Consider the following 14,976-nt stretch of genomic DNA (forward strand, 5'->3'; position numbering starts at 1 on the left):
TTAAATGACAAAAAGCTTCCTTTTTATTAAAACTTTGCAAGTTACAATAATAAATGGATTGTCACTTTTCACGACCGTGGAGTTTGGCTCTTACAACCAAATTTACAGGCAAGCTCTGTTACAGGGTTTGACTCCAGCTGCTCTGTGCTGCTGTGCAGCACCCCTTATGGGCTGCTCGTGGTGTTCACTGGTCTGCAGAATCATCACAGCCGTGAAGAGCTTCAGAAAGGCTGTCTGGTAACTGCTCACATGCCATCTCCTTTCAATGCTATGTAAAAAATTTGATTCATTTTTTGAATAATACCACGTAAAGATACCAAATGTATAATTCACTAGTTTTCTATTGAAACCCTCCCCCCAGACCCTCAGGCAGTCACATTATAAAAACATGTATTCCTACTCCTCCCTTAAGCTTTTGTATGGAAGTTGAACGCTGCCACAAAAATGAACTGTTGGTTTTTTTTGTGTCTACTTGGATCCTGTAGATAGCAGGGCGATCAGTCCAGACGAAGCACTTATAGAAAGGATGTAGTTTCTGTAGGAAGAAGGTTAAGGATGGGTATGTTTAAAGATACCACTTTTTTTTTTTTCAGAACATTTAGTTGAAGTTTTATGAAAAAGAACAAATTAAAACAGTCTTCTCTGTAGACTTAAAATAGGGCTGCAACACCAGAACTTGAAACACAGCTTAACATCAAGGCTATCAGCAAGTCACCGAATACCCAGAATGAGGACACTCCTAAAGCTTGGCCTGTCCTCTTTAAACTGTTTTTAGCAGTATTTAAGTAACAAAAATCTGGTAAATTTACTGAAACTAAACAGTTGTGTAATGTAGCAGCACATGGCAATTAACACCGATATAGTGTTTCTACAAGAACATGAGCTGCCTCCTTACTGCATAATTACAATATTGAAATGGCAAAGCCATAAAAATTTTTATAGATTGCCCCAGTGATATCCTTAAAACACCTAGTGACAGATGATATTTATATGATTTGGACGTGTTTTTTTTTTCTTTTTCTATTCTCTGTTTTTACACTCCAAGTGTTTCTAAGTTGAGGTACTAAAATGAACCACACTCATCAGCAGGGTCCACTTGCAGCCCAGCTGACAAATCCAGGTACCAATGACAGTAAACAGGAACAGGGCCTCGGCTGTTCCAGGCGCGGTAAGAAAGGATACACGGTGGGGTTGAAGTTCTTCAGCACAAAAAACGAAGCAATGATGACCAGGACCAGGAAGAGTGTGTTGTTGTAGAAGATGGAAAAGGTTGTTGCTTCGTAATCCGCAACTTCATTCTTCTTCCACAGAATTCTACGAACAGGTAAAGCCATTACTCACACGCTGACATTAAGGCATAGCCCAGCACACCCACCATTTGGAGACAGTGACCCCCAGAGGCATAACAAACCACATGGCTCTTGTCACAGCCAGCTTCTAAAAGACAGCGCAGCAGAAACTGCCAGTCAGCTCATCAGTGAAACACAAAACCCTGCACATTCTCTGCATTTGCATATTTATTTATGATTTGTCTTCTGTCCATGCGCATCAAACCCAGACCTTTATAAACAGCAGTGCCTGCAGGGTTCTACCTGTTAGATAGTAACAGCCTGCCTGGCTGTAAGGGAAGGCGTGGTTTTTGTGCTCCAAGGAGAAGACACTTCTCTTCCTCATGCCTTGTACAGCCCTGACGGGCACAAAGCACGTTCTGATCCTTAGCAGGCACTGCCTGGATATTGCTGAGAGCTATCGCAGGGGAAATCTGCGCGCCTGCTTTCCCAGTTACAACCACCGGGGGTGCCAAGCGCAACCAGCAGCACAGCGCAGCAGCAGCAGCAGCAGGAAGCGCTGTCCTGCAGGAACTCGCAGCCCGCTGCGCCACGTAACCACGAATGTCGCATGCGCCCTGCCCGGCAGCTTCCCTTCAGGCGGTTACCGGCGGGCCTGGACTAAAAGGCGTTCTGCTTTGCACCTCAGGGACCGGGAGGCTGCCTTATGGGACCTTACTGATAACGGCTTTGATTGTTAAAACCATTCATTGATCATTCAAAAGGATTTATAGCTGAACAAAAAGCTGACAGTATAGATTTTACATATCGGGGGAAAAAAATAAAACCTTTTTCTACTTATCATAAAAACAAAACAAATTCAAATTACCAGAAGAAAAAGTTTCTAGTTACAGAGAAAAACAACAACCAAGCAACAGTGTCTAAGACCCTACCCATTGCTTTACAGACGCCAGGCACTATTAAAACAAGACAGAGGCAGAAGAGGTTACCTTTCATCCTTCTCCTTACGGGACATCTTCCTGTTGTCTGCCTCAGAAAGCTTACGAGTAACTTCTTTGGAAACAGCGTCTTCTCTTTTCTGTGCTACCCTGTAAGAAACATCATTCTTGTTAAAGTTGCAAAATGAAAAAAAAAAAATGTGCCTAGAGGAAGTGGTGTTTTACAGGGAAGAATAAAAGCCAGCCACGATACTGAACAGCTCTGCCAGGCTTAAGGAACAATTAGCACTAATTAAATTAGGAGCAGTACTTGTCAAATGGAGTTTGTGGCAATACCCACTGGGATCGAAGGCAGTTCTATTTCATTGTGCTGCTGGCTGACAAGCCCAGGCTATTCCCTAATTACAAGAGAGCTAAGAGAAACCAACTGGGATTTACTGGTACCAAGGAAGCCTGACAAGTACACGATCAACGTGTCTTGCTCCCCCGTGCCGAAGCTCACAGCATCGTGGTAACAGGCACCAGCTTTAGGCAGAGCGTGCGAGTGACATTTTGGTGCCACACATTAAACTCCTATTGAGGACTTTCAATGGCAAAGCAGCCAAGAAGCGAAGGTCGCAGTTAAACATTGCAGTGGTAACTTTTCCATATTGCACTGACAGAGCTTAAGATTTATCGTGCCATGAGCTAATGTAATTCAGCAAGGAGCGCAATGAACTCTGAAGGCAGCAAAAAGCAAGACAACGTGTCAGATACCTTTACAACTCCATGTAAAGTAGCTCATCGGAGCAATGTTTCACCTGTCCTTACTCATATAAAATAACATTAATGCATTCTGTGAGGAATTACTGGATAAGAGCACTCACTTGTGCTTGAGCACGAACTTGACGTTCTTGTACGCGAAGGCCACGAGGTAGGTGCTGATGAGGGTCATGACGCCGTACAGCACGGCCGACTGCACCAGGTCCATGTGCCATATCCTCCAGTACAGCCCTGCGGGAGCGAGCAGCACGAATAAACCCCCACCGTCAGCGCCCCGCGACCCGGGTGGAGCCCCGGGCACCCCCCTCAGCCCCCCCCCAGCCCCTCACAGCCCCCCTCAGCCCCCCCCCAGCCCCCTCAGCCCCCCTCAGGGCCCAGCTCGGCCCAGGCCCGGTGCCGGTGGCGGCGCTCACAGATGGGGATGGCGGAGACGATGAAGGCGTTGCCGAAGAAGAGCGCGGAGGACTTGGCGGAGAGGTTGCGGCTGAAGTCCTGCAGCAGGAGGTCCTCCTCCGACTGCTGCCGCCCGCCGGGGCCGCCCCTGGGCGCCATGGCCGCTGCCCGCCGCTCCCAGCCGCTTCCGCCGCCTCCTCACCGCACTTCCGGCGGCAGCTGACAGGGACCGGAACCGGAACCGGAACCGGGAGCGGGACCGGAAGCGGAACCGGGGCCGCTCACCGGAGGCTGTGGCAGCAGCAGGAGGAGGGCGGCGCCATGGGGGTGCGTAACCAGGCCCGGTGGCGTTAAAAAGAGACATAAAATGTGTACGTGTGGGGCGTTACCGGGAGCGGCAGTGACGCTGTGTTCCTTGTGGTACCCGCAGGGAGCGGCCTCCGGGATGCCCGGCGCTGGGAGCGGCCCCCACGGCCTGGCACGGGGCCGGCAGCGGGGCCCCCGCGCGGCGCTGCGGGCTGACGGCGTGAGGTGAGGCGGGGAGGAACGCAGGGAGCACGGAGAGGAGGAGCACAGCACCGAGAGCCAGCACAACGCGGTGAGTACCGAGCTGTGTCCCCACAAAGGGGCTGGCACTGCCCTCAGCCACCCCTTGTCTCCATCACTCAGGTGGCAGCAGCCACGCACGGGCACCCTCGGGTCACCGGCTGCTGGGAACGTGTGGCCAGGGGGCCTCAGCGGGTGGTGGTCCATGGAGCCTTGGCTGCTGTCCTTTGGTGTTGTTCTTCACTGCAGCTCTTGAGCAATTGGTGGTGGTTCTCACACCTAGCTGGATCAAATTGTTTGAGCTGTGCTTTCTTAATTTCTAAACATTTCCATGGCTGTTTTCTCCGTTTTCAAATATAAAGTTGTTTAAAAGTAACAGAAAACTAATTCAGACTGGTTTAGTTAAATACTTTTCTCTGTGGAAATTGAGATCATCAGAGGTATTTTAGCAGACAGTTGTTTCAACATCTTTAACCTTCTAAGCATGCGCGTCTGTATTGCAGGGGACTTCCAGCATGCCTGACTTCTGCTGCAGGTTCTCTGTGATGAGAGCCCGTTATGCGAAACAGGTGGAGGCTGTTGAAAAGCTTCCTCCTAATGCCTCTGCTCTGTGTGCCCTGTGTCTCTGGAGCTGGAGATCAGTCTTGTTTGTAAAACAATTTAAAACTAAATGTATAATAACATCACCATTTGATCAATATTATAGGAATTTCCTTATTAAAGTGTGTTGTTAGAGTTGTCAAGGGACAGATTACATGTAAGATTGTTTTAAGATTCCAGGTTGTTGTATTTTTGCAGATTTCTTTCTCCGCTCATCTGGGTAAACGTGTGTTGTGGTGGAATGTAATTCAGTTTTTGTTCTGGGGTTGGGTTTACACGAGCAGCACGGTAGCGTGTCGGAGCACAGCCTGCCTGGTGCCCATCTGGCTCTCCGTTAGGATGAAATGTGACTTTGTTTTGGGCAGAAGAATGATGAAAAGTTCTATTTGGAAAAAACAAATGAGTGCTGTGATTTTTAAAAAAAAGTCTTGGTACCAGGCAGCAGGAATTTAAGCAGAACATTGCATACAACCAAACTGTCACCTCGTGTTCAGTCTAAGTATGCCGTGCTCGCTTCCCCCAAAATAAATGGGGAGGATTTCTGCCAAAACAACTCGAGTTTCTGTTTAAGCACCTCAATCCGTGTTGTGCTGAATGCATCTTATCTGAAGCTTTTTTCAGAAGCTGCTGGGGACACGAGGCTTCAAAACCAGAGGAACAATGGCTCTTGTTCCCAAAGCAAAACTTGTTCTGCTAACACAAACATTGGCACTGTCAGCCTTGTAAGTTATGAAAAATGTTTCTTACCAATTTTCATGTTAAAACACAGAAGGAGTGGTCTTTATTCTGGAAACATGAGGTTTATCTTTGCTTCTCACACTTCTACAACTCAGCTGGACTAAGCTAAAAGCTTTAAAGTTGGGCAGAGGCATTTCCCAGCAGGTTTGCTCTGCCTGTTTTGCTGTCTCCGGTCACTGTGTGAAGTACAGACTGAAAGCCACGCTGCTGTCAGGTGGGAAGGTGGGCTTTGCCACGCAGCTGATAAGCAGTGAACAAGCGCTCCTCAGCAAAGGTGTGTTTGTTACCCTCCGTACTGCCATGAATCTTAATGGCCCAGGGTTTAAAAATGCTTGCCACCAGTCTGACTGTGCTGTGTTGGTGATCAGATTCTGACAGCCTGCGTGCTTAGGGTGCGTGGGAGAATAATCACGAGGCTGCAGCACGACGGCTCCACGATGTATTCCCAGGTTTGTTTGGTTTTCCAGCTGGTTGATCTGTGCTATCTCTTCCTCCAGGTTTCAAAATCCTGAGAGAATCCCTGACATGCAGAAGTGAGGCAGCACAGGCAGGGAACAGCCTCAAGGCGGGTCGGGAACGGAACCAGGAGAGTTTTGTGGTGGCTCTTCCATCACCATAGCAGCGCTGGGTGTAGGTGCCATGGGGCTGAGCAGCTGCAGTGCCTTTGTGGCTCCGGTAGGGAATTGCAGTGCTGTAATGCGGAGTTGTTCTGGCTACATGGCAGTTCCTGGTGTCTCACGGGGCTCCGGCAGGTCGGTGCTTGAATATCCGGGGTGTAATTGGTGTCTGGGCACTGTGGGGTGGAAGGCAGAGTCTGTCTCCTCTGCTGCTTTAACTGAAGGAACTCACCAAAGCTGAGACCGGTATAGATCTGGTCTGAAAGGGTTGTGACACTTTGCAGCTGGTTATTGCTTTATTCTCGGGGGAATTGTGTTCTGCTTGTTTTGGCTTTGTCAGGGATTTGGGGTCCCTTCTGGGACACCATCTGGGTGGGCTGGGAGGTCCCTTCTGACCCAAACCAGTCTGCGATTCTGTGATGTCCAACGATGAAATTGGAGCAGAGCAAAAAGCTTCACTGTAGAAAAAAACTTCACTGTGATTGGGAAAAAAATAACTCTTTGTTGAAAAGAGAACTCTTCTGATATTCTGCAATCCCCACGTTTACCTGGAAGTGCTGAAGTTTGTCACGCAGTGAGGGATTAGAGCTCTGAGGTTGGATCAGTTGACGGGGGGTTGCTGAAATCCAAAGGAAAGACCTCCTTTGAATGAACAGGCACGGCGCTCAAAAACTTTTGATTTTGCTGTCTCTGTGGAATAGGCGGATGAGAAGCCTTTCAGTTCTCTCTGTGCTATGTTTTTTTTGTTTGTTTCGTGTGTTTTTTCTTCTTTGAAGTCTGAGGTTTCAAGTTGGAGACATAATCTGGCTGGATTGTTTGTCAGACAAATCTGTTCTCGGGCAGGGCCCACCGAACAGCGCAGCTGTCACAGCTGCAGGGACAGTCTGTGGGCTGGTCTTCAACCAGCGTCCTTTCCAAACAGCGTGAGGGGATGGGTTTCTTATCTGGGAATGAATTTGGGAGGAATTCTGAGACGCTGTATGCAGGGCAGAATGTCTGAGGTACACTTCTCGGCATTAGGACGAGGGAAAATAGCTGCAGTGGGCACTGGGGTGAATAAAGGAGAGTGTCACCCAGCGCTGGTGTTCCGTGAGCTGGCCTTTTTTAGCTTTCTGGAACACTGCACTGAAATGACTGATCGCTGTGTTCACCTTTAGTTTCTGAAAGCTGAAACCTGCTGGATTTCTGTGACACTTGCTGCATCTGGAGGGAGCTCGGTGTGGTGTATGTGGCCCATTTTTGGTGCCTTGAAATGATCTCATCTGTTCCCATTTCCTCCTTTGACATTTTAAACGTTTTTGATTGTGCCTTCTGCGTGTAGACCAAATGAATGAAATAATGTTTGATAATGTTTGTAAGGAGATTCTCGGGGGCTGACTCACCCAGCATTTATCCCAGACACAAAACAGAACGGACACCCGCCTTGTCAGTAAATAAATACCGGAGTATTTATTCAATCTCTGTGGGTTTGGACCTTGGAACCCCTACTCTCCTCATCTTCAGCTCAGACCGAAGCAAATCAGCCCACTAGGTGTCACTCCAACAAAGGGCACCAGAGCACGGCTGTTAAACCCTTGCTGCCCTCCTCCCTGCGCATTTCCTTTAGTGAAAACTGGCCTGCATCATTTCACCTTCACGTGAACACATCAAGCTCTTTTTTTAATTCTTAAAAACAAACAAACAACAAAACAACAAACAGACAAAAAAAAAAAACCACGATTAAAATTCCTGGTCCTGGAATTAAGAGAGTCGATAGAAATAGACTCAAAATGTCTCACTTTACAATTTGTAAGGGGGAGAAAAGAAATCTCTCCCGTAGCCTGAGCCTGCTGACATACAACATGATGAAAAATGGGCACAGTTCCTGCAAAAATCTACTAGGGGTGGAAGAGTCAGCACACCTTAATAGCAGTGAGCTGCTCAGAGATCCTCTTTTTCCATCTGTTAATGTTAGAAAAAAAAAATTGCATCATTGCCACTTGTTTTTCTGTGGTACTTCCATAACCTGTCTGCTGGTACGTGGCTGTGGGAGCAGGGGTAGGGCTGGAATTCTGTTTGAAGGTGATTAGGGCTCGTCATCGAGTGGGAGAAATGGGAGAAATGAAGTTCCTGAAGGGAAGCCCAGGTACCCCTGAGGACAACTCGGTTCTCATCTTGATCTGTGGCGTGCCGTGAGGTGTGCTGCTGGTGCTCTGCATGCCCCGAACACCCCGGGGGAGGTGTTGCTGAGCATCTCGCTCACACGTTGTGTTTGGTAATGCCTTGAAATCCGTGAGGGCTACCTAAAACTAATTAAAGCCAGTATTGTTAAGCCTCCCCAGCAGTCTGTTTGCAGGTGAAGGCATCCTGAGAACACGTGGAGGAGGTTTGGTTAGCTGCTGATGGGGGAGCTGAGCTGAAGGGCATTTACCTCGCAGACTCGGCGGTGTTACGGAGCGGTGTGTGGTGTCTCACAGCTTTGTCCTCCCCTGGCTGACCTGCCGGGAGTGCATTGAGCTGAAATGAGAGCTTTTCCCCCTGGGAAGCGCAGGGGGCAGCAGCAGCTAAGGGAGCCGTGCTGGGGCTGGAAGGGCCCTGGGGGAGCCGAGAGCTGCGGTGTGCCTGGGTGCGCAGCATCCCCTCGGTGCGCAGCATCCCCTCGGTGCCCAGCTTCTGTGGCTCTCATCTCAAACACAGAGATGGAAAATCGACACGGCTGTGGCGTGGCGTGCTGCAGGCAGCTGGGGATGGCCCTTCTGCAATATGCTGGGAGGAAGGAGGGCTGCTTTCTGCCCCTGGAACAAGCAGTCTGAGCCTGGAAACCTTATTTTAACAGCGAGCACTGGGCTCGGAGCCGTTCCCTCCTTCCCCCAGCAGCCCCGGCTGCCTGCTGCCGGCTGTGCTGTCTGCAGGTCAGGCTCACAGGATGCGGTTACCGCCTGCAGGAGCTCAGCAGAGCCGCTCGCCTCTTGCTGCAGGGTTACGGCAGTGTCCAAAAATGCGCTGGTGCTGCCGCCCTGCTCGGGGGGGGCTTTGGCTGCCCGGGGTGGGGGCAGTGAGCACCGGGGCGCTGCTGGACGGGCTGTGCCGTGCCGAGCTGTGCTGTGCCGTGCCGAGCTGTCCCGTCCCGTCCCCGTGCGGGCGGTGCCGGCTCCGCCCCGGGCCCGGCGGCTCCGGAAGCGCCGCTTAAAGCCCGGCGGGGGCAGGGGGGGCGCGGCCGGCGCTGGGGCCGCGGGCGGCGCTGCGGGCGGCTCGGCACCGGCACCAGCGGCACGGCACGGATCAGATCGGCTCAGCACAGCTCGGCTCGGCACGGCAAGGCTCAGCGGCTGGGAAGGCTGCAGCAAGAGGCCGGCTGGGGCAGGCGCTTTTAATTCTTTATATTCATCGTTATTAGCTCTTTTTTTCTTTTTTTTTTCTTTTTTTTTCTTTTTTTTTTCTTTTAAATTTTTTTCTTTTTTTTTTCTTTTTTTTTTAGTTATTTTTTATTTCATTTTTTCTCTCCTTTTTGCTGCTCTCCGCCCGCTCCCGGGGGTGGCGGCGTTGGCCCGGCGGCAGCGCCCTGCCGGCAGCGGAGCGGGGCCGAGCCGGGCACAGCCGGGCTGAGCCGAGCCGGGCTGGGCTGGGCTGGGCTTTACCGAGCCGGACCGGGCCGAGCCCCCTCGCGGGCGGCGGGGCCGTGCCGCCCCTGCTGAGCCAGCCGGTAGGTGTCTGCGGGGCGGCTCTCCCTACCCTACCCCTATCTTAACCCCTGCCTTCCCCTTTCTGCTGCTCTCCCCTTCTCCCTGCCTTCCCCTACCCCCTGCCCATCCCGCGGGCACTGGGCTCGCCCCCTTCGGTGAGGGGCAGGAGCCGTGGGGTCCAGTGTGAAGGGGCTGGGACCCCCCCTGCGGGAGGTCTCCTTGTGCCGGGTGCGCTGTGCGAGCAGGGTACGACGCTGGGCGGCTGCTGAGGTCGCTTCTAAATAGTGCCGGGGGATGGATGTGAAAGGGCTGAAATGGAAGCAGGCAGCCCTGCTGTCGCCATGCCCGCTGCCTGCTGTGTGGAGAGGCGCTGGGAGGCTCAGCTCCGTGGGCTAAGGCAGTTCCCTCACATCAAGTAATCGCGGGAGCAGCCCGGCGTTGACATGCGTTGGAGGCACAGCTGGATGAGACCCCAAGGCACTCGTGCTGCCGCTCGGCTGAGCCTGGCCACGGGGAGGTGAAGCAGCTGGGGGGGCTGCTGCCTCTGGAGTTACCTGAGGGTTTGTGGTACCCTTAGAAAGAGCGTTCCCTGCTATCTGTGCAAGAGTAAGAGAGATACAGTGCTGTTGGAGCTTGCTTTTACTGGCAGATGTCCTGGTGGCTTTAAACGTAGGAGCAGGAAAGCCAAGAGGTCCAACTCCTTTTTTTTTTTTTCCTGGCTGTCCTGACAGTGCCGTTTCCCAGGGCGATGCGAAAGCCTCGCAGTGCATGTTCCAAAACAGGGGAGACTCAGTGGGAGATTTTCCAGAGCAGATCCTAGGCAGTGAGAAACAAACGCCCAGTTCCCCCAGTGCTCTGAGGCTGGGGGTTGAAGCGGGCGGGCGCCTGGCTTGGAATGCGCTGACCAGGAAGTGATCCTCAGCGGGCTCCGCGCCAGCCTTGGAGGCTCCGGGCAGGGCGAGCAGAGAGGGTCTAATTAAAGGTAATCAACTGTTGCGTGACTCCTGATTAGAAGGCAGACGGCTTGCTCTCCGGTGACCTGTGAGATGTGCCGTGTATTTGTACTCCAGAAAAAAAAACAACAAACGACTTTTCATCTTGGGGCTAATTAGGTTTGTCTCCGTGCCCGAGTTGCCAGCCCCCTTTGTCTCCTGCCCCGCTGCGGAGGCTGGCAGGAGGCGGGCGAGCCGGCGTGTCGGCGTGCCACGGGGTGGGTGCGTGAGTCAGGCAGCGTGCTGCGGGCACGGCAGGATGCAGGGGGGAGCTGTGGCTGCCGGCTGCGAGTCATGGGAGTGAGCGCTGCAAGTGGTGTGGCTCAGCGGGCAGGGGTTGTGTCCTGGCCCCGCGCAGGGCACTGGGACGCTGGGCACGGGGCTGAGCAAGGGCAGCGGTTCCCTAGGGTCATGTACCAAGGTGTGTTGGGGTGGAGGGAGAGCGTCTGTCTGTCCGTCTGTCTGCTGCAAGGAGAGGCGGTGCGGTGGGAGCGCTGGGGCCGTGGTTTCGGGGCCGTAGAGGTGAGCAGCACAGCGCCTGCTTTTGTGGCATGGAAGGAGCCGGAGCCAAGCTCGCCAGTGAGCAGCATCGCGGGGAGCAGGGCATCGCCCCAGCCCCCCTCCTGCCCCCCTGAGGGACTGTGCGTGCGTGCCTGAGTGTCTCTGAGATCTCATGTGTGAGGAGCTGCTGAGTGTGTGTTTGGGATTAATTAGCCGGAGTTTAGCTGGTTTCATGCTTTACGTGCCTAGGGGCTACCCGCAGTCACAGAGAGGGGAGGAGTTTTGCTGTTGCTGGCTCGAAATCCTCTCCAGGGGTGATCTTGTTCGTGTCAACCATGAGCAATTAGAGAGATTAACTGTCTTGTTTTCCTTTCTGCCCTAGATTGATTCTGGTGAGGCTCTGGGACATTTGAAAGTGATTTGGAGAGAGCAAAGTCTGTGTCTGATGGACACCGAAGCCAAGCCAGCGTGTGTTGTGCAGCAGGCTCACTGCCCAGGCATGAGGTGCCCTCCTCCGGAGGACTTCCCTCCTCAGCTGAGGCTGTCGGGGAAGATTCCGCCGGTGAAGCCTTGCTTCAAGAAGAAGCAGCAAGTGCAGAAGAGGCTGGACACCCAAACCCTGCGCGCCCTGGGGCCCATCTTTACCAGTTTGCTGGGAGCCGGCTCCCTGGACAGGGTCTTTGTGCCCCGAGGCCAGGGTGGCGGCCACAGTGGTTTATGTGAACCTGCTGTGAAAAAGCCTCTGGAACTCAGTACCTCGTGCCCCCAGGCAGAAAGTAACGTGGCCGTGCTGGTGCCCGCAGCCCCCGATGTGCAGCCCCCGCTGCCGGGGGCTCACCCTGCTCCTGGGCACCCCGAGCAGGAGGTGCGGGCAGGGGAGCGAGGCTTCTCCTCAGAAACTCCCCCTGGAAGCGCTGCTGAGACGAGCGCTGAAGCATTCCAGGATCACCCTTTGCACCCGGCTCCTGGCGATGCTGCGGCGTGTCCTTTGTTCCCAGACAAGGTTCTGGAAAGCTGCACCTCTGCCTTGTTCCCGGAGAGCAGCTGCCCCGTGCAGTACGCTTTGAACCCCAGCAATAAATTCAGTGCTGGGATATTCCAGGATAAAAGCGAGGAAGCTTCTCTCGATTTGGTGTTTGAGCTCCTGAACCAGCTGCAATATCACACCCACCAGGAGGATGGGATAGAGATCTGTGTGGATTTCCTGCAGGGCGCTTGTGTTTATGGCAGCGACTGCCCCAAGCATCACACGGTGCTGCCCTACCACTGGCAGGTGAGGAGGACAGCAACCCAGAGCTGGCAGAGTGTGACCAACGATTCCCAGGAGCACCTGGAGAGGCTCTACTGCAACCCCGACAACGACAGGATCAAAGTGAAGTACCGGTAGGTGCCTGGCTCTGCTTGCTTACGAATGAACAAAAGGGTGCTTAACCGTGCCGTGGTACAGAAGTACAATGGGTTCTGCCCTCTCTTCGTCTGATATCTGGTATACAAGTGTTTTCCAAAGCTTGTCGCAATGTTGCTTTAAATATAGCCGAGAAGTTTGCCACAGAAAATTCTTGGGTGCCTCCTAAAACTGCTGTGTGGAACTGGGAGGTGCTCTTTGGAGCTAAAGGAGTTGATATGTGTGGAATGAGAAAAGTTCAGTTCTGTAGAAATGGAGAGAGTTGAGAGAGACTGCAGGGCAGCGTTGTGCTCACTCTGACACTCCTCATTAGCCTGCTGGGCGGTGGCAGCAGGGATAATGAGCCTCTGCAGTGACCCAGCAGGGAGGAGGCGGCAGTGCTGTCACGGGGAGTGCAGATTGAGCCTGGACCCAGGCTGACCGTGCGCTGCGGGCACAGCCTCACAGCCTCCTAACTGCGTGCTGAACGCTGGGCTTGGCTTGGTGCTGTGCTGGGTTTCTCCCCTGCAGCTTCCGTGTGGCTCTGTGCACAGCAGCGTTCTCTAATCTCAGAAGATGACTGAATTACGTGGGAAACCAACGAGCAGTTTGTTATCAATTTAGGCTCGTTCTGGCGCCCTGAGATCAGAAACAAAACTGCTTCGGGGCTGTACCGCCGCCTCCCCTGCGAAGGGGAGCAGCAAGCGCCTTGTTTATGGGTTCACCGGGTCTACACGGTCTGTGCTCTGAGTGCAGGGTGTAGGCTCCAGCTCTGAGCTCTGAATCATCTCTTCTGGAGGAAATAAGAGCACATTTCTCACAGCCCGCCTGCCCTGCCGTATCCTGTCAGCCCGCTGCTGCTCGCCCCGGCAGCGCTGGAGGTTCAGAGACACTTCTTGGGTTGCAGGGGGAACTGCAAGTTTGTCTTTGCCATCCAAGTCCTTGTGGATTTGTGCTTTCTTCTGCCTCCTGAAGGATTATATCCCTTTGTCCTTAGTGTTTTAGGGCAGAATTAGTTTGTTTTCATTTCCTGTTAGGTGTCAGAGACCCAGCCTAATGCTCCAGGTGTCTTTGCGTGCACCTAACTGGGCGCTGGGTTGGGCACCAAACCTCAGCTCCATCAGCCCACAGGTTCATCCCTTTGTCTTGGAAAAATATTGCAATCTGATTTAAAATCGTGTAACTGTCCAGCAGATAAATTTCACTCTTGTTTACAACAGAGACGCTTCCATTTTTTCCAAATATTTACAGAGATTTCTGAAAGCAGAGAACAGCAAGTGTTGGTGTGAGAGAAGCCTCTGCGAGTCATTCAAGTTAGAGCTCTGTGCAAATACACAAAATGGTTTTTGTGCTGTTTTTCTTGGAGCGTGCATCACAGCCTCTTGCTACACACCTCCCCTACCTGCTCCCAGCACGGAGCCCAGGGTGATTAACCTTCAAGGAAGCACAGCTCCCTAATTGCTTACTCATCACATCCCCAGCCTGCAATGTTGGCTGAACCCGCCGGCCGCCCTTGTGCTCATTCTGCAGCTTTCCAGCCTGGTGAGTGAGCACTTTGATGGCCTCTTGGCACCCCGAGCTCCTGCCTGAGCTGGTCAGGAAGCAAGGTGGCAGACACCTACACAGGCAGGGACACAGCAGGGACCCAGCAGGTGCCGAGCGCTGCCGGGGCAGGTTCTTGGAGTACCCAGTGACACGCTCCTGCAGGGCTGGAGGCTGGATCTTCATCGTATCTCCTCCTGGAGCAATGAGCTGCAAGGGCTGCAGCTCCTGGATGGGTTCACCCCGCAGAGAGCTGCGTGGCCCCAGATGGGTATTGGTGAGAACCCAGAAGGGAAACTTTTTAAGAGCAGAGCTGCTGACTGCGAGCCTTCAACCTGATCCTGGTTTTAAAGGAGATCTGGTGCTGGGGGACAAGCTTGGCCTGGGCCTTGTGGTGAGTCCCCTCTCCATGCCGTCCCCTCCCAGCAGACACAGCCGGGCTCGGGCCGCGCGTGACTCCCAGTCCCCGCAGGCCGGCCCCTGTCCCCGGGCTGCTGAGTCTCCTGGCAACCAGCTGCAGCTCTCGGCGTGCCCGCGGTGCCGCAGGGCTGGCAGCCGTGCCAGGACAGCTCGCGGGTCGCATGGTGACCGTGTGCTTTGGCTGCAGCTATTAATCTCTTGTGGTCAGCCCCGGCGTGCAGGCCTATCTCTCCAGATTGCATGCGACCAGGAAACGGCTGCTCAGCACTTTGCATGCCCAAGAAAGGCTGTGCAGAAGCCAGGCTGACTGATAGGCAGCGGGTGGTGGTTGTTTGGTCGCCTGTGTTTGAAACACAGCTTACGTGGCCTGGTTACTGCAGGCTGCGTGCCCGGCACCACCGTGGTGCTGCCCCAACGCAGCGGGGCTGCTCACCAGAGCAGGGGGAGGGCAGCTCAGCTGGAGAATGAGCTCCAGACCCAAATGGGATGTTCCTCAAGTAGCTATTGGGATAAATCTTCCTGCGTGTCGGTGGTACTGAGATGAAGGATGTCAGGGAAGCGTTCCTGGGCTCCAAGTAGCAATAGTGGTGAG

The 14,976-nt window shown here is 53.3% G+C and overlaps 2 protein-coding genes across 4 annotated transcripts in view; one reads left to right on the plus strand and one right to left on the minus strand.

The window, feature by feature from the left end:
• On the minus strand, window positions 1-3,626 carry SSR3 (signal sequence receptor subunit 3). The gene is made up of 5 exons (XM_027464506.3): window positions 3,403-3,626; window positions 3,094-3,220; window positions 2,279-2,377; window positions 1,183-1,314; window positions 1-535 (listed from the first exon to the last, which is right to left on the minus strand). The coding sequence occupies exons 1-5, from the start codon at window positions 3,539-3,541 to the stop codon at window positions 469-471; spliced, it is 564 nt and encodes a 187-aa protein (XP_027320307.1). The 5' UTR covers window positions 3,542-3,626; the 3' UTR covers window positions 1-468.
• TIPARP (TCDD inducible poly(ADP-ribose) polymerase) overlaps window positions 3,574-14,976 on the plus strand; it is a 27,481-nt gene continuing 16,078 nt past the window's right edge. Inside the window, exons 1-3 of one of the 3 annotated variants that reach the window (XM_027464498.3) lie at window positions 3,574-3,709; window positions 3,813-3,980; window positions 11,421-12,421. In XM_027464498.3, the coding sequence (XP_027320299.3) occupies window positions 11,484-12,421 (938 nt within the window). In that variant the 5' untranslated portion in view covers window positions 3,574-3,709; window positions 3,813-3,980; window positions 11,421-11,483. Of the gene's footprint in view, window positions 3,710-3,812; window positions 3,981-8,454; window positions 8,775-9,069; window positions 9,566-11,420; window positions 12,422-14,976 lie in introns of those variants that run through there. The other 2 variants (XM_072042280.1, XM_027464502.3) reach the window with 2 other exon arrangements.

This window comes from Anas platyrhynchos, chromosome 9, assembly GCF_047663525.1.
Source record: "Anas platyrhynchos isolate ZD024472 breed Pekin duck chromosome 9, IASCAAS_PekinDuck_T2T, whole genome shotgun sequence".
Taxonomy (NCBI): domain Eukaryota; kingdom Metazoa; phylum Chordata; class Aves; order Anseriformes; family Anatidae; genus Anas; species Anas platyrhynchos.